Source organism: Pseudomyrmex gracilis, unplaced genomic scaffold (genome assembly GCF_002006095.1).
Source record: "Pseudomyrmex gracilis isolate BER0280 unplaced genomic scaffold, ASM200609v1 scaffold_160, whole genome shotgun sequence".
Classification (NCBI taxonomy): domain Eukaryota; kingdom Metazoa; phylum Arthropoda; class Insecta; order Hymenoptera; family Formicidae; genus Pseudomyrmex; species Pseudomyrmex gracilis.
Genome location: NW_018020744.1, coordinates 233,981 through 260,334, shown reverse-complemented (window position 1 = coordinate 260,334; position 26,354 = coordinate 233,981). Strand labels below are relative to the sequence as shown.

At 44.0% G+C, this 26,354-nt stretch overlaps 2 protein-coding genes across 4 annotated transcripts in view; both read left to right on the top strand.

The window, feature by feature from the left end:
* LOC109857461 (sterile alpha and TIR motif-containing protein 1) overlaps positions 1 to 26,354 on the top strand; it is a 71,445-nt gene that overhangs the window by 5,322 nt on the left and 39,769 nt on the right. The window contains exon 1 of one of the 3 annotated variants that reach the window (XR_002250499.1): positions 61 to 1,033. The exons of 1 other annotated variant lie outside the window; for it this stretch is intronic. The gene's annotated coding sequence lies outside the window, so the exon portion shown is untranslated. Of the gene's footprint in view, positions 1 to 60; positions 1,034 to 25,154; positions 26,126 to 26,354 lie in introns of those variants that run through there. One more of the 3 variants, XR_002250500.1, reaches the window with a different exon arrangement.
* LOC109857462 lies at positions 18,290 to 20,864 on the top strand. Its single transcript, XM_020433770.1, has 5 exons — positions 18,290 to 18,846; positions 19,188 to 19,498; positions 19,661 to 19,971; positions 20,162 to 20,407; positions 20,511 to 20,864. The coding sequence occupies exons 1-5, from the start codon at positions 18,419 to 18,421 to the stop codon at positions 20,784 to 20,786; spliced, it is 1,572 nt and encodes a 523-aa protein (XP_020289359.1). The 5' UTR covers positions 18,290 to 18,418; the 3' UTR covers positions 20,787 to 20,864.

Below are 26,354 nucleotides of genomic sequence, written 5' to 3'. Positions count from 1 at the left end.
GAAAGTGAGCAGCGCCTTAGCACACACGGTCGAGTGCAAGCTTCAGTGCGGCACCGGCGGCGGCCACATTGAGACAACGAATTTGTTCGCGCCGCGGAACGTCACGTGGCTCCGCGAAATCCGTTCGTCGACGTCTTCTCGCGTTTCGATTCGCTCGATCGAGGAGAGTTCGCTTCATCGTTGTCGACGAGAGAGAGAGAGAGAGAAAGAAAGAAAGAGGTTCGTTAGTGTATCTATCGCTGCGGAAAAACGACGATATATTTCTCGTGCCAGTTGCGAGGTGGTACCGCGCGAAGGTATCGCCGCGTCCGGCGCGTCGGTAAATCGGCGTGAAGTAAGCGTCGCGCGCGCGCGCGGAGAGGGAACGGATTGTTTTTGACTTGTGAGGAACCGCTAGTGTTGTCACGGCGTTGAGCGTGATGGACGAGTGAGTCGTGTGTGGCGGCAAAACCGAGAGCCGGTGACCTTATAGTCGAGTGACGTAACAACAAAACAAGCGTTCGTGCGAACCACGCGCGAAGTGTCTAGAACGAGACACTTCGAATTACGATGCGATAAGAGGGGGTAGGGGGATCGTCGCTACTGATAAGACCGTCTCGTCGCTATTGTCTTTTGTCGGAAATACTTAATCAGTGAATTTAACCTTCGCGCATTAAAGAACGCGCAGTGGAATTTCGTTGCAAAACGCGTCGCACGGAAAACACTTTTTTTTATCGCAGTGACTCGATACACATCCGCGTTACCTCCCACGACTAATTATTTTCGTGTCGCCGATCGATAATTCTACTGCCGTTTGTTTTTTTTCTTTTTGCGTCCGTAGTACGCATAGGATGTGTCGCGGGCAATAATAAAAGCGCGTTGTTTTATTCGACGGTGAATCCGCGTGTTGGTATATTTTAGTGATAATGATTTGACGAAGAAAGAAGATTTTGAAATCACAGTCAAAATGCGCACCACGGCGCCACCGCGGGCTGTCAAGCAGCTTCGAAGAAACGCCGGCCACGATACTCCGCTCAATTACAGGAATCGATTGGTATGTAACGTCTCTTATTTTATTTTTTTTTTTTTTTCTGAGAAACATTGGAAAGTCGCCACCTTACGGTGGCGATATATATCACGAGTTTTCTTTCTCGAGAAGTTGATTCTTTCTCACGTTTGAACACATACGTGCGCGCTTTTCGACAATCACGAGATTGCTTGAAGAAATCGAATAAAAGACCGTTTTTTTTTTATGCAACAATTGTAAGCGCGCGCGCGCGCGCGTTGTGTGAACGTGACGGGGAACCGGTTCTCTTTCTTATAAGCTTCACAAACATGCAGTTCCCTTTCACCTTCGCGGGAGACTTATCGGCGTCGTTCGTGCGTGAGATAGAACACATTTTTACGGTGCTTTATCGACGTGCGTTCGCTCGACTTGCGTGTTCGCATTGAAGCTCGTATCAAAATATATAATTTTAACTCCGGCGCAATCTGTTCGATTTCCATATTCGGTATTATTCACACAATTGTTCGTTTCGAAATAACATTCTCTGCAAAAATTACAAAGCAAAATATTTTCCGGAGAAATTTCAATACATTTAATAACATTGTCTTTTAGAAATTGTTATTAAAAAAAAAGAAAAAAAAAACAGTTGTCTGAGTAACGGAAATTAATTGTGCAATGTATCTGGCGCGTATTTTGTTACATCGAAAAATCTTGTTTGAACGCTGCAAATAAGGGATGGGCCTTATCGAAGTTTGAGGATTACGTGCGATTGATAAGCCGACTTTGGTCGTGTAAATAATAAATATTCGGGAAAATCCCGGATGAGTCAAAGAAAAGAGCGACAACTCAAACGCGCACTTATTCCACCGCAGTGTCAGTATTTGACTTTTTTTCTCTCACACACGAACGCGGAGAACGCTCTTTTATATATTTTTGTTTAAGTCGATAGAAAAACAAATGCCGAATATTGTTTCATGACTCATCGCGCAGCTCTATATTCGATAACACGGCTGTTCTTTTTACGATTTAATTATCTTTCCACGATTGAGATTATACGTTAAGATTGAATAGTCCCATTACAATAGTTGACAAACTGCTCAGTTAAAAAAAATTTAATGGCAATAAAATATACTTTTTACATAGTTTTTATATAAATAAATCTTGCTTTTAATTATTGAGAAACATATTACATAAGCACGTTCTTAATGTAAAATGTCAAACTACAATCGAGCGAAATATTAAGCACGTGCAATATTGCTTACGTTCTCCTTGAAATATCCAATTAAACGGGATATGTAAATCCGCACGCGTGCGCGGACGTGTTTTTTCAAAAATCCGGCAGCGATTTGTCATTAAAAAGTCAATCAGTCAATTTGCACTTTCTGTATTCTCGCGCGATAACTTCTCCACGCCGGACAGATTATCGATAACGATTGAACGTCGAACAAGTCTTGCAAATTGATCGATAATTCTGCATTACAAACGTTGGAAATTTTTATTGCACTTTTTTTCTTGTATATGTGTTCCATGTGAAAATGATACCTTGTAGAACGCAGTTTCTGCGGCTCGCTTATTTTTACGTCGATGCAGCATCCCGAGCGAAACGATCGATTCGAGAAATGCAGACGCGCTCGTTATCGCGCGCGCGATAATAAACAGAAGTAACGCGCGTGAGTTCGCGATTTTTTTTTCTCCGCGATCAGACCGACATTACGCAGATCGCTGCAGATCGATCGTAACGATTTTTCAAAAAAAAATCGGCAATTACCGGCGTCGGTGAGGTGCGTCATTAGCGCGCATTTTCATCGTTGCAAACGTGTGCTTGTCTGCCCACGCCTGACGGCGACGGCGGCGTCGTCGTCGTCAGCCTTGGCCAATATTTTCATCGTTTTATTATTTTTCCGTTTCTTTTTTCACGCGAAACTAATAAAGATCGCGCGCCCGCGGCGCCTTGAATTATTTATGAGATTCGGAATGAAAATGTCGGCTTTAATAGACAAGAACTTCTCTTACGGTCGTCATCGAGAAACGTAACGTTAGCGCAAAACTAATGAATTTTACATTTTAGCGTGGCGGGATTGCTCGCGAGGGAACGATATTCGCAAAACACGAGAGTGGCTCAAGTCATTAATCATAAAAATCGATTTTATTACGTTTCTAATTCCGTAAGCGTGAATAAGATGTACATATGAAAGTTACATAAGTACACACACGTATCTCGAACTTTAAGCTTTGTCGTCGATAATAATACTTTTAATACTTCGTATAATAATATATTTTTACGGTAGTGTGTAGAGAACGAATATGCGTATTATTAATCAACGTCAAATAGACTTTTTCACACATCTCGCAGAGAAGAAAAGTGAAATTATCTCAGCAGTTTGTAAACATCCGTCCATGTATAATCGACGATAAGCGATTATGCCGCCGCCGTGAGTCGATGATAAATCGACGGGAGGGAAAACCGATTAGTAATCCGACCTTCGACCTAATCCGCCGAGTTTGTGTTTCTGTCTTCTTAAGCCGCCGCCGCCGCCGCCGCGGAGATCCTGACCTTGTTGGGTGCCGATGTAACTATTAACGCGTAAGTCGCGTATAACGAGATGACGAGATTACACGCGCGCGTTGCAAATGTTTTTTCTATATAAACAAGAAATGTGTCTCAGAAGCGAGATCAAGGAGATATATCTTACAATAATCGCTAATAGCGATTAACGACGATCTCCCATCGCGCGGTAGTTTTAACGCCAACTCTGAAATTACGCTAATGAGAGAGGTGAGGACTTTAAAAGGTTGCACTCGCGGGCATTTTAATGCAACGTTGATTGAACATTCAATGCACACAACGCGCGCGCGCGCGCGCGTTTCGATCAGATAAATCTCTCTGTCCAAGCTCGCACTTTAGCGCGAGAATTTGCTATAATGAAGTCTATTTTTTCCTAGACGCGATACGATCTACGTTTACTTTGTAATAATTAATATTTGCTTAAGCTGCTTGTGAGAGGTCGCTCGCGGAATATACAATCTCGCGGTGGGAAGACTTTGCAACTTTTTGTTCGAAGGAAATGAACAGTTTTAATTAATTACTTATAATTTTACACCCTCGTACGTGTACAAGAAGACGGTTTGTTTAATTTTTTTTTAAGCGGACAGTTCGCGTGTTCCTCAGCGAGAATAAAAATTAATCACCGCGAAGAACGTTCGCGTTGTACGCAGATCGGAGTGATCGATTTGCGCGAGAAATCGGCGAGGAAAATTACGGACGGGCGCAAAATAATAGTGTCGCTAATAGCGACAAATTACGGGGACGAGAGTAACATGAGAGTAATTATTTTAAACGGTTAGAATGTATTTTCCGTAGAGATCTTACGCGGAGCTGCACAATGATAGTTTATGCAAAGTGGTTGGAAAATATTGCTTCCCGAGGTGTTGCGGCTGTACAACACACAATAGCTGCTTTCTTGGTTAGTGAGAGCGAAAGTTGCCGCCACCGCCAGCGGCTAAAGATCGATCGCGCGCGATCGCAATTATTGCCGTAATTACCGGCGATTAAGATTAGCTACGCTTCATCGATTTGGAATTCTACACCGATCGTCAACTCTGAGTTACACAAGTGCAACAATAATAAGTAATCCGCTTTTATAGAAATCACAAAGAAGATTCGCGAATATTATTTGCGCGCGCATTTCGTTTGTCTCGTCAACAGATTTGTTTGTGATTCGAGGCTCTTTTTCCGACGTAAGTAGTCGAGATATTACGACTTACGGGGTGCGCATTGCCGATCTCGAGATTATTGCGGGCACCGGATTGCGAGAGAAAGGCACAGACCGATACGCGTTATATATCGACACTGTCGAAGGCCCGTGCCGATCGTTGAATGAAATTTAAGTGGGTCGCGCATGAATGAAATCGTGTGCTCGCCCGTTTCGTTTCACTCGCGCGCGCATACTACACGCTCGCTCGCTCCCGCGTGGGCGACCGGACGCGATTTAAATCGCGGCCGACCGGTTGCAAATCCGCACACGCCGATCTTACAGTTTTTTTTTCGCTTTTTTTGTTTCTCCGTTCTTCTTGGAATCAGATAAAAAAAACTGTTGTCTTGTCTCAAGTATCTCTTTTTTTTTTTGTTTTCGTTAACTTTACACCCAACCCAGTGTTCATAATTTGCATAAAAATATGTTTATTCTTCGGAGCGGTTCAAGTTTTCTGCTATTTGCAAATATAAGTACACACTGACGCGTGTTATTTGGAGACGTAATAAATCTTTAATTCTTTTCCTCTCGCGCTTTTCTTTCTCCGTTTGTGTTGTTACGTAAAGCTTCTCTCAAGGGACTTGACGTGGGTCGTATGGGTTCGAGCGGGTCTCTCATTGGAACTTCCGGTATACGTACATCTCGCGTTTTCTTACCTATTGCCAAGACGCAGAATTGAAATTGCACGCCTCTGGCCTTATTGAGAAGACGTCAGTGCGTTGCGAAACAAGCAGCGTGGCCACGTGCTTGCAAATGTTGCATGTCTTACGCGATTAGAAGCAACCGAAAGTGTAGGCGGCGAGTTATATAAAATCAATTAAAGAAAAATTCCAGAAAAATTTAATAAGACTCAATGTTTTTCTTTTATCCCGAGATACTCCGCTGGTAATTTAGATAATTTAGCGAGATGATTATTTTCAAACATCATATCGTCACAACCGAGGAAGAAAAAATAGTCTGTAATGTCTGTCGAATAAAGATCAAACGCGTTTTTTTTTTTTTTTTTTTCACGACAGACAGTCGAGATTTCTCGGAAAAATGCGAGACTATTTTAACGTTCGATCTCTCGAGCACGCCAAGCTCAAAATAATCAAAGAACAAAGATGCTCTTGGCATTAGTCTGGCATTTCATCATTCTGTTTGTACAGTGTCACTCGAGATTGCACTTGCTGCCAGTCAAATTATCGTGTCAAGTGCGCGTCTTCGCTTTTGAGAATCATCAACGAACCGAAATCAAAGAGAACTCGAATAATTACAGTTATAAATCTTTTTTTTTTTCAAATAGTTAATATTTGGTACACGTAATAAAAAAAGAAGTTACGACAAAATAGTTTAACTTAATTCGTCGTTTGTATTAGTTTTCCATCTTACAAAGTTACGTGCGCACTCTGATCTTTTGCAGAAAAAAAAACCTTAATTATCTTTCATTGACGTGTCTTTCTGTCTTTCGAATTGCTCACGTGATTGCGTGCGAGGAGAGTCTCGCTCGTGTAGTCGTAAGATCTCTCTCTTTATAAGAGTGTTTACGTAGTGCTCTCTTCACGCAGGAACATCGTCCGCCAGAATCCAAATAATCACGGAAAAACGGTGTTTCTGGCGCGTTTACAAAAGCGTTTCGTCAACACCGCCATCTGTGACGTCATAAAGGGAATTGAGATCACGCCGTGAAATTTCTACAAACTCCTCAATTCTAGTTCAAACCTTACCTAGATTTCGCTAATCCACGATTATTATTAGTTTGTGGAAACGCGTTGTGGATTTTCGTCGAACGTGATTTTTTTGAATTGCGATTAATTCAAAAAAAAAAAAAAAACAAACAGTCAGCAACAAGAGAAAATCAACGCACGCGGACAAGCTGATTAGAGAAGCGAACAAAGTGCCACTTAGAGATTTTATCGCGCGATCATGTACATATTGAACGGATAAAAGGAGTTTTAATTTATGTACGTCTCGCGCAAAAATCGAGTCTATTAGTTTGCAGTCACGATGATTTATCTCCGATTCTTCTCGTCTCTCCCGCGATAAATCATCTCACGGTGCAATCCAGGTCGCGTTGGACACCACCACCGTGAGTTACTGGATTCAATAATTGACGTAAATAAACGAGATGGAATAATGAGATACGCGCGGGATGACATTGTAACAGTAGTTGTGTCAGATCCCGATAAACCCATTATAATCGCGCGCGCGCGCTCGCGCGTTGAAAGTAAGTCCGGGAAAATTTGCTTGGCATTTGCACGCGGAACGTGAGTAAACGTACACGCGCATAACGCGCGTCGCCGATGATTCGTCTGACTCGTTTTGCTATACTCAAATATTTGCACAACGTCTTCACGTCGTCCTAACTGCGACGATAAATTTTTCTCGAGAATGTATTAGACGTTGAGAATTTTTTACGTACTATTTCGTACGCATCTCTCTAATAAACACGTTTTTTTCACATTACTCTAAAGTTATCGAGTGTATTTTTTTTTTTTTTTTTTGACGAGAGATCGTTCGCCCACTCTGTTGCAACTTCGCAAGGTCGAAGAGACGCAACAGAGACGCAGTACCTCACGCGCGCGCGCCCGCGCGATGCAGACAATCTCATAAAGCAATTGGTTGTGATTATTTTTCCTGTCAATACGATATCTGTTTATTTGCTCGGCCGGTTACTAAGCGGTGCCGCGTTCCCGCAATTTTCTCTGACGCAAATTAGCGCGAGTAACGACGTTATTTGAGAGATTATTTTCGCGAGTTTTGTTGCGCGGTGCGTTTGCACGCACGAGTTCTCTCGTACGCACAACACTTAGAGTGCGTACGAATGTGTGACTCACACAAGACGAGGTTTACGTATGTGTAGCGGACGAAAGTGACAACACGTCGGTGTATTTTGTCAGAGTGACTTTCTCACACGCGGAAACAACACTGGCAAACTAAACGCAATCTGCGTTAAATTTATTTTGACGCAATTTTTCTCTCTCTCTCTCTCTCTCTATTTTTTCGAAACATGTGTTCGCGTTCTTTACGACGGTTGTGTCCGGGAAAGGCGGTGTTATAATTAATAACCGCGCGCGCAGGAAAGGTGCGCGTTGCCCCAAATTAGACTTGCAAAGCACACCTGGCATGTGCGTACCGGGTGCTTACGTACCGATAACCAGCCGCCGCGCGCAATGTTATTAGCAAGTCAGATTTCGGAATCGAGTCTTGAGGCTCGGCCTGCGCGCGCGCGCGGAAAAGCTCGTACGGTTTATTTGCGTCGTGACCGGCCTACAGGATTCTCGCGTCCACAGGATTCATAATTCGCAATACGCGACGAGGCGCGCGTTACCGCATACGTGTGCGGTTGTATCTCGCGAACACTTGCGGAAAATAAACTTTTTATCGCGGATATTTGCAAACTGCAAATAACAGAAGAATGTGTTGCAAATTTAACAAGCGCGAAAATGAATAATATGTGAGCGCGAGCTAAGAATTTCCGCGATTTAATTTCATCGTCCGTTTCGCGATTGTCCATTTTCAATTCGCGTGTGTGTGTGTGAACACATACATATTATCGCTCGCCGCGAGGATTGCTCGCGCGAAAGATGACCGCGAGGAGATTTCGCAAATTCTCGCCGCGGAAAATTGAGATTACACAACTCGATCTCTGTCGGGGAGATGATATCGGAGCGCAGATCTCGGCATTTTCTCCCGCGGTAATTACTCCGCCTCGTCGCGATAATTATCCCGTCGCGGTAATTGCGAACTACCGACGAACAAGCAACGCTTCTCCCGTCTTCGAGAAAGATGATCCGCGTGAAATCAATCCGGCATCCACGTGTTTCCGCATCTCTCTCGAACGTTGTTATTAAATCGCCGTCGGTTTTTGTTCGTTTCTTTGTAACACGTGTATCAATCGCAACGGAGCTTAGATAGATCATTCTGCGGTTTTTTCGCCGACCATGGCGAGCAATTATCGCGTATAAATACTATCATTAACTTATTCGCTTTAATTTGCGTTAAAGCAGCGTGACAATTTGTATGTAAAAAAAAAGCAAGTGTGCTATTATCGGCACGTACATATATTGTTTTTTTCATCCTCATTCCTTCAATGCTGTCTCGTAAGATCGACCTGCCGTTTTCAATATTATACCCATTCGTTCTCGTGCGCAACCCGCTAATAAACGAGAAATTCTTTTTTCTATCGAGTAACTGTATTTGTGTTCTTTTTTTCTGGCTGACATTCCGACGAAAAATATTGTTTCTCGAAAAATTCATTCGCGCGAAAGGTGGCGTTGTTGTTGTATCGGTCGCGAATTCGCGTCACACCAGTTCGTAGGCGTGTTTCCTGCTCATTGTTTTTCTTTTTGTTTTTTTTTTTTGAGAAACGTCGCGTTCGAACTCAGCTTGTGTGTCTCCTGAAAGAGGACAGAAAAAAAAATTTAACACTGAGAGAACCGGAAACATTAACGTGTCCTCGCGGACTTGGGCTTTTGTTCTCGCACGCTAATGAGCGCGGTAATTCCCAAAGCGTAACACGGCCCCGAGTCTATGCCGCCGGTCTGGATCTGTCTGGGCCCAACCTTGAAGAGAGGAGAGCCGTGCGTGTTATGCAACGAAAAGAGGCGCATATACGCGAAACGTCCGCGCGCGCGGCCTCATGTCGTGTCCTCGTCTAAATCGCGTACTGTTCTGCTGCTAGATTGTAATTCAAATCACTCGCGCGCGCTACAAAATACATACGCGCTAGACCGAACGCGCGTTAAAAAGTTCGCTCGCGCAACCGCTACAACTTCATTCGTGAAATTCGTCGCGAACATTTATTGCGTTTTTTTTGCGATATTATTTCTTCGTGTGACACGAACTTGGTCCACGGAAGTGATTGTATTGCTTTAGTTTTTCCGCAGACGACCGAGCGAGTCGCGATATGTCCCATTTTTATATCGCTGATTCGTCATTCGCGTCACTCTCTCGTGCGCGCGGACGAGAGACGGATTTATTTACGCCGCGAAATAATGCATTCATTGCACCGCTCTCGCTTTGGCAAGGGTCGGTTCGCTTTTGGCGCTCGCTCGTGTCTCTCTCTCTCTCTCTCTCTCTCGTACGTGTACCTGCATTACGCAACGCGATTCGGCGAAGAAAGCGCGTTATTCGCGTAATCGGGCCGCGCTTTATAGTGGGTGCATGGCTCTGATCCTCGCGTGATTAATGTTGACACACAACGAGATACTTGGCTTCTTTTTTTTTCCTTTTCGACTTGCGTTTTGTTTTTTCTTTTTTTTTTTTCGTTTGCTCGCGTGAGTGCAAGGACGCGCGCGGTTCACCATCGTCGTCGTCGTCGTCGTCGTCGACGAACGTCGGTGCATTGTTGCGGCAACAATGAACGATGGCCACTCCTCCTCTGCTTGTACCGTTGCTGCACCGTCGCTTACATCCATGTACGTATTATACAAGCGGCAGCCACCTACAACAACGGCCGGCGTATGCCGCGGCACGTTCATAAATTATACGTTTCGCAATCCCCCGTCGCCGCTAAAGAGACTCGCGAGAGAATCGCCCGTTGTGCTGCTAAAGATGCGATATTAAAGTGTTCGCACGTAGAGGCGCGATTAGACGCGAGTAAAACGTTCACTTTAGCGGTGCAACATTACTTCGGACACATTGTATTATGCGACCGACGCGAAAATACACGCGATTTATTGCGCGTTTGTAATTTCGAGCCCGAGGCGAGAAACGCGCGTCCACGCGAAACAATCGTAAAGAACAGATTAAACTATAAAACAATTTTTTTTTTTCCAGAAAACCTCTCGCGATGTGATCGAGACGGTACCTCAACATCGCGCGAGTCGGTTGATTGAAAAAAAAGACACACTGTGTCTTGTTTGATATCTGGAAGTTGTGTACGCTCGCGGATCGCGCGATGATAAAAGCGTGAGAAAAGCGCGCGCGACGAGGGTTAAAATCGTTGCATTCGCGAGAGACGATCGCAATTGCGGGCGCAACATGTTTGTCTTGCAATTGGAACGCGTTCCGCGAAAGCGAAATTGACGTCTGTCCTCAATTTGGCCCCGCATGTAAACTTGTTGAAATTGCTCGCGAACGCTGTCATAATTCATAAACCGCCGCCGCCGCCGCCACTGTGTTAACAACCGTACTATTGTTGCGGCATTATGCAATCAATCATCTAATGAAAAACTTTATTGACTCGCGCGAGAGCTACATGTATGCGCAACATTGCGCGGCGTATTTTTCTTCTGCATCGCGCGTCCTCGCGATAGAAATCGTTAAAAAAACGATTTATTAACGTGAGTTAAAATAGAGTGCAAAATAAACGCGTCAGTTACGATCGTAAATTCTAAATGATCTTTTAATCGGAAAAAAAACTCGTGAATTGATCTTTAAATCTAACAAGTTTTTTTTTTTAACTTTTGCGCGTGTATAAATTAAATCGAACACGTCGAAGTATCGAATTTTTTTATCGAGCGGAAATTCGCACGCACGCGTATATCCGACATTTTAGTAAGACGCTCGTGTATTTATGAAGGTGTAAAACCGTTACGTACTCCGCTGTCGCGCGCAGTAAGTCGTACATAAACTTCTCTTGAGAAGAAAATTGCATCGCGCTCGCGCGGAGAAAAAGCGGAGGAGAGAAACGCTATGAGGAACAGAGAGTCGCTTGCCACTCAATCCTTTCTCGTGAGTTACGATTTTCCGTAAGAGCTGATTTCCGCAACACGCCCCATTGACACTCCTGTTAGATGTGTCGAGTTAGATAAGGGATTCTCCCCTACAGCGACCGCGCGCAGCAGGCTCTCTCGTGTATGTGTGTATTGCGCGCGCACAAAATGCTGTGTACGCGTGTGGCGCGATGCAATGTTGCATACGCATCAGCAGCAACGCGTGTTGGACCGATCGGATTGCAGTCTAACGTATCGTATGTTGTCTCGGAGAAAGATCGTGACGGTATAAAATTAAAATTTCAATTTTTATATACCTCCGTTTGCCTACAATATTTATCTTGCTATTACTACTTGTTATTTTACTTGTGAAGTAACTGCAAGGCAAATTTCCCACCTATGCGTTATCCATGCAAAAATATTTTGCTCTAATCTTCCGTCGTGCGCGCGCACACACACGCACACGAGACGCATGTGACGTTATTTATCGTCGTCGATCTTTGCGCGCGGCTTAGAGTCGCCTCGTGCGTGTCTAGCGTGGAGCTTAGACGTATTTTCCATTGAAATGCTAATAAATTTGCACCGAGCGCCACACCTCGGTTTATCATCCCGCCATTCCCACGGGAATCTTGCGAGCCTCCTGTTATACGGTCCGCGCGAATTCCTTTCGTTTCAGGACGCTGACGACTCGCACAGGTGTCCGACAATAACGTATTAATGTTAGAAGAGAAAACATTGAAATAGAGCGCATTCTATGCAACGAGGCGTGATTGGACACGTCAGGAGCGTGCGTCAAAGTGTGCTGCGCCCTGACCTTACGCACACGAGCGCTAATGAACAGCACGTTCGCGTTACATTGTACGACGTTTTAACGATCCGCCATTGCGGTGGGTGTCGGCGGCACTACGCGTCTCCTACACTTTAATGAGAATTGATGTTTCCGACGATTACGCTTAATACGCTCTTCTTCCTCGCTGCGGAAATCGCCTTGCTCACGCTCGTCTTACTTGTCTCTCGAAACCGATCTAAAATTATCGGCAACCGCCACTTGCGTTTGCGCAAAAATTTCGAAGTGAATCCTATCAGAAAGAGTGTGTGTAAATAATCACAATCAATTCTCTCGATAGTGATTGTCGTCACTTTGATCTCGACGCTAATTGGACGTTTCTCGGATGTTTCTCGATTCATGTCGTAAAAATCAAGAGGCACGGTAGTGTCTCTTATACGCGATTGAGAAGCGAGGAGATTTTCATGGAGTAATATCACAGTACTCGTCAACACACAGAGAAACGGAACAAAGTATGATGGTCTTACAAATTATATATTACACGTAGAAGTATCAGAAATAACGCATGTGGAAATCACACTCGAAAAATAGAAAAAGGAAGGAGTGGAGAACACGTGATTACAGTCACGTGACTTTACTTTTTAGTCACGTTTTTAAAAACACGTGACTCAAGTACGGTCACGTGAAGTTGGTCACATGTTATTTTTCCACTCCTTCCTCTCATTATTTTTTGAGTGTGATTTTCATGCGTTATTTCTGGCATCTCTCATATATGTGTATTATAGGATTTCTAAAACATATATAATAGTTGTCATCGCGGTGACAGAGTTTTAACGTGTTGTGTACACTGACACAACACGTGAAAATAAAAATAATAATAGCGTGCGCGTCTGTGTTGTGCTGGTGCAAGAAAAAGAACAATGTCAGATATGTTTCGCTCAATTGTTGGTGGCACTTTTTTATTTATGTTACTTATTTCCTCGGTTTCTCGTGTAAACTTACTTTCGTTGAAGCGATCGGTAAACTGCGTACGTGCTGCGTGCAACGTCGCGATAATAATTTGAAGGTTAAACTTGTATACTCGACCTACGATCGGTCACTCGCGGTGTAATCGAATATGCATGAAATACCGAGCGTGAAGATGACAAATGGCCCGACAATCTTATGGCGCATACCGAAGGCGTTCAAGCGCGCGACGATTGAGACGCTTGTCAGAAACGAGAGGAAGGAAATTATTGCGCATTCTCGCTTTTGTTACTAAGTAATCCGAATAAATAACTAAGTTTTATCGAAAACTAATTATTTTGATAAGAGGTAAATTATTTAGAACAAGAACTTAAATCTTCACACAGTCATATCGTTTTAGAAGAAATTGAGTCCTTTTTTACTTTCTTGTTGTAGCTTTTTCGGCCAATTTACGATTGCGAGAAACACTTAGGAAAACTCAAGCAGCAATTAAAGCAAACGACTCTATGAAGACGCGGAATGCGGGCGCGATTAATTTCAGTCGCCGCCGGCGACGGGCGTTCTCTCCCGCGAGATTAATTATTTCCGGGACGCATTAGTGCCGCGCACTTTGTCGACGAGGTACGTAATAATGGCACATACACCCGATTTCGCAAACGATAAAGCGCGATAACAAGGTCTCGCGGATTAAGTAACGGTCAATTAGACGATTAGGATTGGCTTCGCGAACAACGTCGTGATTTCGCGAATCTAAATGTCCGCAATGTTAGTTGCAAAATGAAAATTTTAACGGGGAGAAAGGCGGATGACAATTATTCAAGTAATTTTCTAAACACACGCGCTTAATTTATTGCACAAATTTACTTTGGAAAGCGCGTTACATCAAGACCGAGGAGGAGCAAGGTTTATATTTTCGCTTTGTGTGTTTGGAAAGATACACCGCCTACACCTTTCAAGCACCTGATTCCTATCCATCATCCCTTTGTCTCTCCAGGCTTCGCGAACCCCCACGACGATTTAACTTACGAATTAATCAAGGCGCAGGAGCGAGACGCCTCTTCCCCTTTCCCTCCCTCCGACACTCATTATTCTTCCTCGTTCTTCCAGCTAGACAAATGGCGGTAGTTAATTAACAAGCGAGACTCTCTCGCGGCAAGAGGCGATTCGTTTATAACGAGTAGAGGTGCCTCTCGCGAGTTTTATTTGTGTGTTGTCGAGAGGGCGCGCGCTTTTGTTTGTTATCCCGCGGCATTGTGTAACGACATCGTCGACAAATATCGCGTGTGTTCGTTCGAACGCATTAATTTAAACACGTTGCACAAATTTCTCAAAACCGAAACGACGGTTCCGCGACGGCATCGTAAAAAAAAACGAGATCGAACGAGAAATCGTCCGAAGGTTTCGCGCGACGAGGACAGAAACTTATCGTATTTTTAACGTAATTATCTCACTACAAAATCACAAAGGACTAACATTGTTTTACAAAGCGCGCGATATAACAGTGAAACGGTTTCTTGTCTTCTTATATCTTTCGAGAACGGTTGTAATCAGGATCAGATTTTATCCGATGTATTCACACGCCGTCTTCCACGACACCATAAAAAACGTGACTCATATCCGCGATTATCGTGCGATGCACGTTTGACACGATTTGTGTCGCTCGCTCGCTCGTCTGACGAAACGAGGAAAGTCCCCGCAGATCAGTACCGAGAATTTCCCCCCTCCTTATGAGGTTGATCCGAGGTAAAGAAAGCAAGCCGGATGTGCATACGAACGAGGCGTTGGCGTTCTCACTCCCGAAGCAGTGAACTGCAAAAGAAAAAAATCTTGAACAATTACGTAACATACGAGCGACTAATAAAATACGTATAATATTTTTTTTTTTTTATCGACACTTACTGCGTGAAATATTTTTTCACGTACGGATGACTGAAAAATGTTCAGATTTTGTTAAAACAATCAGTTTCCAAGTTAATTAGAGAATTTGCAGATCGGACATAAAATGCAAAACAACCTGAGCGCATGATATTCTCTGCTGATCTTGAAGAGCGCACTTTGCTAGGCGCCAGTTACAACTTCCAGACCGCTTCGTTACGTAAGCGGCGCACGATGTAACTTAAGAACGCGTTATTAACAGGTTAGCGCGGCGCAAAGAGCAACCTCGATATTAATAATGAATCATTTTGCGAAGTTTTTACGAGCGCGCGTGGGCGCGTCGGTCCCCGGCATCACCCCCGATATCGCGAAATCAACTGCCGAGAGAATGCGATTAATAATTTCATTGTTTCCACGAACGCGCTTCTCATATCGAGAAATGACGCGACGTGTAAGCGCGCAGCCAATGAAATTAGTGCACGTGGGCAGAATGTAACGCGGGAAAAATTTGCATCTTGTCAGTAGGCGGGCAGTGTATCGAAAAAAAATTTACCATGCACCGTGGGAACTAAAATCTTACGAGATAAGGTGGAGTGAGTTTTAGCGGGAAGACAGTCGCGATTTAAATCAACTCAAATATCTGAACTCAGAATTAATCTGAAATTGTTAACGGAAACATCGGAAAATGCGTTTAAAAATATGAATTTCTTCGTCGATTCGAGAAAAATGTCATTTTTCTCCGGTTTCGCAGATTCCGGTGTGTATCCTTGAAGAGTTGGGTAACTCTTCAAGAGTTTTTTTTTCTCGCACTTCCTCCACTCTTGCTCGGCACACGGATGCGGGATTTTACATTTGCGTGTATCAACGCGAGATGACGTCAAAAATTTCGACGGAAGGCGGGAAAGTGGCGTTGCGCGAGCGAACCACAAGATAAGCATCACTTTCATTTGGTCTTACATGGCGTGTTCGTCGAGCAAAGTCAGACTTTCCCGACGTTCTTAATGACCGATGCAAATGCACCGTCATTAGACCTCGTTGGGCTCGTTTCGCTACTATTTGTCTTTATAGCTCTCCGCGGCATCGCCGTCCCCTTTGCATAAACAGCCGACGAACACGACGACGACGACGACGACGACGTGTCGTGGTAGCGATAATTTCCTACCGCGCTCGATCGCGAAACAACGCGACGATCCTCAATAGGATCGTAAACTCCTACGAAGCGCGATCGTTAACTTGATGGATGCGCTTAGAAGAGTTTCCTTTGCTCTCCGCGCGCGCTCCTTGGTATTATTACACCGAAGTGCAATTGACGAATGACCCGCTCGAGGACTCGAGCGCTTGCGAAATTAGTCGCGGCGCGATGCTAAATTCTTTACATAAATGTCTTATTAACTCCCTCACTCATTAGTTGTAATTATTCCGATAAATGTGAGTAGCAACAGTAGATGTACCTAAGTTACGTAAAACCAATTTTTTTCAATGTTATTGGTTAAATAAAAATTCCCGTGAGAAGGTTTTTTCTCAACTTTGATTCTTATTTTTTATAATAATAAAAAATTGATATTTTTCGAGAAACGCCACATTTACTTCTGCCATTCGAAACAATTTGAGATCACAATTTGGTGCTCTCTCGAGCTCTTTCTTTTTATCGAACACGCTTTTTTGAAACCACGTTCCGATTACATTCTGCAAAGTTCAGCTTGTTGCGCAGCAACTCGCAGTTATGTTACAATTTTGCAGGAGGCGAATTGTATTGTATTGTGTAGCGCGCGGATGAACTCGATTGAACCCCAAATTGATTTCTCACAACACGGCAAATTCCATTCTCGGATGTTTTCGATTCGTCAGCAAACCGGAATCCTCACGACGGTAGTCGACGAACTCGCGAGCGAGTGCGAAAAATTGCTGTCTCGTGAGAAATCAAATCTGGATCGTCGAGCATGGTAGGGTACGGGTCTGTGTTTTTTGTTGTCGGACGCTGCGAATAAAATGAAAAAAAAAAACAAAAAAAAAAACGAAGATTAATGGCGCGATAACTGGCGCGCCACGTGTGACAACCTCAATCTTTTAAGTTGCGAAAATTGTAACAAATGTTCTTGATTTCAACGTTTGTTTTATAATTTGTTATTGTTATGATCTGTCATAATTATTCATCAAAAAGATAAGTAAGCGCCAGCTGCGTCCTTGTCGCGCAACACATCCTCGCCGCTGTACAGTCTTATCGTGTTATCCTCGCTGGAAACGGCGCTGTAACTTGCGGTCGCAATTTTTCACGTTAGATCTCGCCGCTCTTCCGCTCGTGGGGTCTAAGTGATGTCATTACGAGTGGCGCCGGTTTCGCTCCCGCGAAATTGTGGAGCATTTCTGGAAACGAGATGAGTAAGAAATCTCGTCGATTCGATCGCGCTCCTCGTGAATCATCGCGTTTCCGACAATCGATGAAATCACGAAATCAAATCTCTCCGCGACGCACTCTTTTTGTTAAAAAAAAAAAAAAACTACAATTATTTATTTAACAAATATAGATTTTATTTTTAAAAATTTATTCTGTTTAATTCACCGTATTACGAGACAACGTGTGGTATTGTGTGCGCAAAGCGTGACGCGGGATTCGATCATTGCATCGTCTGTTTCGTGACTCATATCAGAGGCTCTCTGGACGTGTCAAGAGTCGTCTCGCGATCTCGCCCGGGACTAATTATCGCGACTGGACGTGAATTAGGGACGTAAACCTAAACGACGTCGCCGCCATATAAGAGCGCGGAGCCGACGCTGACATTATCGGCGGCCCCGATCTTCTCTGCTTCTCTCCTTACTCGCGCGAGAAACACAAGTCGGCGGCCTCTTCACGCTCCGACAGCGCAACCACGCGCTCGTTATCTCGCGCGCGTCGTCCGAGCCTCGCTTCGGCCAATTTGCATCCGCAACTGCGTCTCTCTCTCTGCAAACACGCCGAGTGCGTGAAAAGAAAACTACAGCTGTCATTTTAGTACGTAGTAGTAGTCGTCGTTTAATCAATCATCACGGCGGAGTGGTCTTCGGACCAAGCTGGTTAAAATACGTTCGCATAGAAACTCCTGTATATTGTCAGGGTTTTGAATAGAGACTTTGTGCGAGAATGTTCTTCAGAAATATTTCTAGAAAAATGTGAAACTAAAAAATTGCACAAATTTATTCGCGGAAACAGAAGTACTGTGGATATTTACAGTCTCTAAAAACACGAAGTGTTCTGATGCAACGTTTGACCAGGTCCCGTTCTCCGAGAGAGAAGATCGTTATCAACACTCGAGCGTTATTTTTCACCCCGTATACTCGTCTCTCTCGGCACTTCACGCCAGTTAACAGCAGAGCACTTGTTCCCTCGTGAGGTTAACGTTTTCAGAAATAATCGCTTCGTTCGCGCGGGCGAAGGATCATGAAAAAGACCGGTGCTCTTCAGATCGAGGTGAGCACCGAGAAGGAATGGGAACAGTTGCTGACTCGCCCGGGACTGATCGTCGTGGACGTTTATTCGGACTGGAGCGGACCGTGCGCCGCCATGGCGAGCAGTCTCAGAAAGATCAAGATGGAGATAGGCGGCGAACTTGTGGAATACGCAATCGCTCGAAACGACGACATCGACGACTTGGCGAGATTCCGCGGCCGCAGCGAGCCGACCTGGATGTTCCTGCAGGACGGCAAGATGGTGAATCTGATGTTCGGCGCGCACTGCCCGCGCCTGCGAAAGCTGTTGACAGACGAGATAAAGAGGATGCAACGCGCGGAGGCGTCCAAGTGGCGGTTGAGTGTGCACGAGCGAGCTCCCGAGGAGGAGATCCGATGGCAAAAGCAGGAAGCTATTAGGTGATGATGACACGCAATCGATGATCGATTGATTTTGTAAAACTCGCGAGGTGTTTGATTTTGATTTACAATCGAAGTAACAATAATATCTTTTGTGAGCGAACAGTTAAAAGTACTTATAACTTGGTCCCAAAAAACATCTAACTCTGAATCTTTAACTGGTCCGCAATAATTTTTTTACTCGAGCACGTCGTCAGAACGGACGCGGGGGGAGATTTTTTCTCGCACTGATCGTGCGATGCGTCACGACGTGGTGGTTGATAAAATGCAGTGTGCGAAAAAAAAAAAAAACGCGCGCACAGCCGCACATATTTCACGCCCAAACGGTCTTGATGAAAAAGGCAAGCGTTGGAGGAGGAGAGACGCGCGAGGGAAGAAGCCGAGAAACTGGAGAAGTACGAGCGATTCATGGCGCAAATGATGGTTGAGCTGTGCGAGGAGACGGCGCTTGTGCTTTATCCTTGGGTCTTCAAGGACGAGCACGGCAAGCCACGGGACAAACTGCAGTGCCCGCCGTACACGGAGCTCGTGCATGATCTTTTCAGACAGTGCTTCGACGTGCAGGAGGAGGCGCGAATTCAGCTCGACGAGGACACGATCGAGAAGATGTTTCTCGAGAGCTACGTCGTCATCACGGACGAATTGATAAAAGGTGCATCGCGCGAAAAATGTAAAATCTAGGATTAAAATTAAAATAATGAAAAAAAAAACAAAAATAATCAAAAAACAATTTTGCTTGCGATATCTAAGAAAAGGAAACAAATAAAACAGAAAAATTAATAGAAAAAAAATATACCGCGAACGGTCCTCTCAGGATTAACCGACGGGAGATGCATGGCGATGAGATTGAGAGGAAAGCCGCCGCATCCGAGCTGGCCGGTGGAGTATCCTTGCGAGCGACGTCTCCCGAACGACCCGATTCGCGCGATCAACGATATTGAGAACTATCTTTACAGCATCATCATGACGCAACCGCCCCCTCTTCTGCAAGCGGGAATCGAAGTGAGCAGACCGACTTACGACGACAAGTCTTATGTCAGCCGACACGTGTACGTGCACGAACCGGATCCGGAAGTTGAAGGCGACGTGCGCCGCGTGCATTCCGCGGCTTGGGCGCCTCCTCAGGTATAAATTTGAATGACAAAATCAGAGGAACGTTGGCGACTTAAGATCCTGTGGCATTGAATTAATTTTAATTAATTTTTTTCACTTATATATATGTTAATTAAGAAGAACGCGAGATTTATGTTGTAGAAAGAAAACATGTGGCATGTAGGTTATAAATATGATAATATCGAACTCGTCGTGTGCGCAGGCCAGAAGCAAAATTCACGTCTTTAAGACGCTATTCCCCACTTACATGGACAAGCATCATCCTTACGTGGAGCCGACGGCTCCTCCGCCGTTGTGCGCGTTCAAGTTCGAGGCTTCGAAATTCGGCGTTGTGCGAGACGCGTACGACCTGCATCGCGACGCTATCGAGCATTTCGGCGCGTTCGAATACGATCGGCCGCCGTACGCGAGACGTCTCGCGTCTTCGCCCGAAGATTTCGAAAACAAGGTTACACTTTTTTTTTCTCTGCACTAATTCACCAATACAATTCTCTAAACTCGACGCGTTCGTCGAAATCAAATAAATTAATTTTAAATTAATCGCGCAAAAGGTGAAGTACAAAACCGGTCTCGAGATATTTGTGGTGATACTTCGAAGAATCAGCGATGAAGCCTTTCTGGCTTTCGCCGGCATCGAACCGTTTTTCGCGACAGAAAACGAGAAGGAAGCCGAAGGAATGATAACGGAATATTTCCCCGAAGGAGCCGAGGACGTGATACCATTAACGCCAGATGAGCAAAAAGCACTTTACGAAGACGAAGAAGAGGAAGAGGAAGAAGAAGAATATGAAGAAGAAAAAGAAGAGGAATCCGTTCTGTTGGCCTAACGCAATGGCAACGTGTCAAAGTGTAGAAAATTCAAAAACTCCAGAGAGAAAGAGAGAGAGAGAGAGAGAGAGAGAGAGAGAGAGAGCCATATGGTTGCAGAAAATTATGAAAATTTTCGCCATATGGTACGACTTGCGATTCACAACATTTACATTCTCTGCGTGTTTTGGCAACGAATATTGATACTCGACCACTCGTTGCGCTTGGCACAGTGTGTTTGCGTAAGTTTGGCGAAATACCAAGCCAGCTCTCGAGGAAGTTATAAACGCAGACCGCTCTCTCTGTTTTGCTTCCAAATTTCGATTCCGATTAATTCGCGCCAAATTACTCGCGAAAAAAAAATCCCCCAAAGACGCGACGCGCCGCCGAGACTTTCGGTTTTTTTTTTAATCTTTGCGTTTAAATAAAAACCTAAAATTTAAATTTACTTTATTACAAAGCAAATTTTTTAACGGAGCGAGAGCTATTTAATTTTCACAATTTTAATTTAATTTTCAACTTACTTAATTTTCAAGTTTACACAACGTGTATATTAGCGCAAAAGGATTATTACACAGATTTTTAGAATATCTTGCGCGCGCATTAGTCCTCTCGTTCACAATTACACTACAAAAAAACACTTTCTTAACGTAAATTGTAACACACACATTATTCCGGATCTTGTTTGAAAGAAAACATTCTCGTAATATCGTCATTAATTACGATCAAATAATCGTAAATGTCGAGCTTTGCGCAACGCTTTGCGCATAATCTTGCGAATTCGATTGCGCCAGTAGGGGTCAGTGAGATAATTCTCTCGACAGTTATAACATTTTTCTGGAACAACAAAAATGGTTTTATGTCGATCTCAATTTTCGATAAATCAACTGATTGACAAACACCCCGTAACGGAATTTATTCTTTTTCCACGATAATATTTGCTGAGTCGTTTGTGCAGTGCTTTGCAATACAATAATCTTTATATTAATAATAACAATAATCTTTCCTGGAACGATAAACTTTCAACCAGGATTTCATTTTGTTTGCAGTAAAATAGCTATTGCATCTATAGAATTTTTGCGCGTTTGCGATTGATTCGTCTCGCATTTTATTATCGCGAGAATTTACTGTTCCTCGTCTCGACACATTTGTATTCTCTTATACTTCATAATTTATTGTTGTTTTTCTATTATAACACATATAGTCTATTATTCGATTCTATCGTCGTTGTTTCACGATACTTTTTGTCTAGCGCGATAAGTTCATTATGTAATTAACCTTTCGAACATTCTGAGAGCAAGCGGTGGATTTCGTTTCAAAACACATCTTATAATGGAAGCGCATTAACGAATTCACTTCTACATCGAATTTTTTAATTGATTTCATTAGCACGAGATTTTATGTGTTTGTCGTCGAATTAACGCGATTCTCCACCGCGACAACGCGTCGAACTCGTCGACGAGGAGGGCGGAACTGAATCCTTCTTTTTTTTTTCTTTCAATTCGCGCGCGGGCGGTCAATCGGTTGATTATTGCACAAGCATTATGTAAGTAAATAGACACGAACAGGTGAGAGAAAGAGAAGAGCGGAAGGGAAGAACCAAAGAACACGGTAAATAAGAGGCGCAAATTATCTCAGCCACCAGAAGCAATTCTCGCGTTCCATCACGCGTTACGTGCGATTAACAGTCGTCTTCCTCCTTCTCTCATCTCGCTCTTCGAGAGTCAGTTTTGCTCCTCGACTACCATCTCGAGAATTATTAACGCTCGAGATTTAGTTCCTTTTAAGAGAAATCGCGAACGGGTAACACATTCGAGTGAAAAAAGACAAAATACTTTCAACGCAATTGTAATCGCGGATACAAAAGATATCGAAAGTCCGAGCAGCATCCGAGTTGGGAAGGGCAAGAGAGGAATGATCGTTCAAAAAGTACGACCTTGGCCTACTTGAGGCCTGAATGCTCTCTTCTCTCGGGTAGAGAAGGATCTCTTCTCTCTCATAACGAAATTATTCGTCGTAATTGTTCGCCCGTCACTGAGTAAATAATTCATGCTGGAATATTCCGATTGATTTTCAACCGCGCGCGCCGGAGCTCGGAAATTCGAACAATAAAGTCGACGGTTAGGTGAAAGTACGCGCGCGAGCAAATGACGGGGCGAATTCCTCGACACATCCCGTGACAAACAGATGTCATCGTTCTGCGTACGGTCGATGAAAATGTAAATTGTTATAACGACCGATTTTGACATTCCGGATCTACGTCTGTTGTGTGGCCACTACAGAGTCGAGATCGCGCGTTTTCAAGCACTTGGGTGCGTTGCGCAAAAAATGGTAATTAGTAGAAAAGTGGAGTCTTTTGAAACGCACGCTAAGATCACATCTCAAACTTTTGCACGAGAAAATTTACATTGTTTTTTTTTTTTTTTACATCGCTCTTATTATTCGCACAGAAATCTCGTGAGTGATCACGGGACACCCTGTACATGTTCGACGAGCACGCACGAGCGAAAATAAATGTAGGCAGACCGTGTCGCGGTGCTTCCTTTTCGCTTCCCGTTTCTCGCTGCCTATCGTTTTCTTTCTGCCGCGTTCGTTGCAAATAGAAAACGCCGTGCGTCGTTCGACGAAATTAATGGCGCCGAGACGCCCGAACCTGATTCATCGACGCCTACCAGCCATTCAACGCCGTCGATCTTCGACGACAGGATTCCGTGTACAACTTTTTTATCTTATCCTTCTCTCAAGCAGGTCTGCATGTGAGATGATGCAAAACTTCCGTTTTTTTTTGTTTCACGTGAAAAATCTTTCTCACTCGAAAAATAGCGTTTTTCTATCCTCAATCAACAGTGAATTAATTAGCAAAACGTTGAAAAGCACGCGTATCCTTACGCGCGACGTAAAGAGATTTCTTTATTTTAATAATTAGTAAAATAAACTCAACGCACACATGTGAGATAAAGTGAGTTGTTCTGTATGTATTCGTTACAAATCGTTTCCCCGAATTTCGCCATCGATCACATCGTGCAAACGCTGACCACCGCGAAATCCGATTCCGCTCCAATTTCGCGACGCTCTGCCGGAATTCTGTCTTCTGGCGGGAAAAAAACAAAAAAAAAAAAATACTTTTACCGGTACGCTACTTCTCGCGCGTATGTTCCTTGACCTCCTTACTCGGATCCTCGGATCCGCGATTTCTCGAAGAGACGACCGTCATCGACTTCCTTTGGAAATTTATACGGAAATCTTTTTCTCACGATGTCCGCTATTCGGGGAAAAGCGGTGAAAAATCGATGACGTTTGTCTCTTTTTTTGTCAGGCGTCGCAAAAAGTTTATGTATATATACACACACACACACACACACACACACACATACGTAAAACATATTCAACATGTGTACGGCTCGAGACACGTGTTCGAAAGCTTTCGTTTCAAGATAAAATATGCGTCATTCCGAAAAACAGGAAGTTAGGCAAGTCGAATTTTATAACAGATTGTAAATTTAACGCGCGCAAATCACAATTAAACAGGTCTGATTTTATTATGTTTTGTAAAATGTGATTTGTCAAGTTTTTTTTGTTTTTAATCGTTTCTTTATCTGATTTAGATGACCGATGCATAATTCGGCAATTCTTCTCCATATCATTACGTATAACCGCTAATTTGCAAAATTGAAAACACTCCAATTAATCACGTGCTCCCGTAATGACCACATTACGATTTCTGTAGCTCATTTATTTTCGTGTTAAAGATCCTTGCTTCTGATAACAAGTGAAGAGATAAAAAAACGCTGCCTACTTTCACTTCCAGTACCATATGATTAGACACTTGTCCCATAAATCAGTTTTGCTGCGAGCGCGAGATGAATTTTTTGACATTTAGAATTTTAGACTTTCAATTCTCCGATTATCGTAAATGATTGTGTCTATACGGCACGAATTAATTAATTACCGTGTTGCGCGTGTCCGACGATTATTATATGTCGCACGTGTTCGCGGAGACGCAAATATTCGCTACACGCAACAATCTCTCTCTCTCTCTCTCTCTTTCTACTTTTGATACCATCAGTTGACATTGGTCATTCCCGCACTGTGTCGAATCGACATATCGCGCGAGAACGGCGGATCGATCCTCGTTCACGTTTGTGTTTCGCGGCCGGCCTCTGATCGCCCTACCACCTACGTTCGACCTGTCCGGTCTCCAATGACCAACACTCTATCCCTTCTCGAGATGTTTCTCGACACATCCCTCCAAGGTTCGAAGGTCACGGTAACACTGCAGCCACCGTTCCCGCCGCGTAACCACCCGGAGACTCCGTTGAAGCAAGAGGTAGGGGAGGCTATATATAGCACCGTCGCCGTCGACGCGGTCTTCAGTATTCTCGCGCGCTTCCAACACGAAAGTGGTGGGACGAACATCTACTCGGCACATCTTTCACACGAAGACAAAATACGAAACCCGAAGAGATAGATAAGCTTCGACAAAACTCTCGGCAAGGTTCTCGGTACCTTACGACAAACCCTTCTGGTGCGCTTGATTCAGATACGAAAATCGAGTTAAATTAAACCGATGTGTGTGAAACACGAGTACATTAATTTGGTGAACTTTATTCGACGCTCGTGAGTACACACTGGTCCAATTTTCGATTAGCGACGTCGCTCGGTTCGATGCGAGCTGAACTTGGAGATAAATTTAATCTCCAAACTTAGCGCGCGTGCGACCTACTTTCGCACACGCGAATTCTTCGGACGATTCATTCGTACGTGCTCCAAAACCGGATATCTGGATCAGATATCAGGTCAAGAATCCCCCTCGCGTCGAGATCATTTTTGCGCAGTGAAAAATCACTGTGAAAAGGTTTTTGCAACGCGAGGTACGCGAGAGAAAATTTTTGCGCCATCACGGATTCCGATAACGGGAACTTGTTGTTTATTGCCTCCGTACGACGTGGTTTTATGTTCGCGCGCGACCGGAGTAACCAGCTATAGCTTCAGCTTTCCAAGTGCGCGATTTGGCGCTGATGATTTTCTCGACCCGGCGCGATTCGGAAAGACCGGGATTGATTATGGTCGCAGGGTTCCGTTGCGAGTCGTGCGGATAAGTGCGTTTGATACGAGACAAAAGACACACACGGCGCGAACGTGTTCTCCGCACCAAGTGTCACTACCGTCGATGTTACCCGAGAGGAAACGAGCTACATCGTCGACTAGATAAAAGGTCGAGACTTCGGACTTCGTATTCAGCGATCGCGAGTACAGGAACTTCAGTTGGCTAGCTAGCATGACAATGGTCGTCAACAAGATCAACATGTCGTCGTACTCGATACCGCGACGTACCTTCTTCTCGGGTCTTCACACGAAGGTAAAACTCGAGCGAGAGATAGCTCCACAATTTCTTGACTAGAATTAAGTTTTAATCTATACTATTATTTTTTTGTTTTCTCAAACAGGTAACACCGCAGTTTAAATCCGGAACTAAATTCCTTCAAAAATCGATCACGCTAATGTAAATCGAAAAAAATTAATTTTACAAATTATTGTCATCGATATTTGAGTTAAGAAAACATAGATCATGTCTTTCTCTCTTTGAC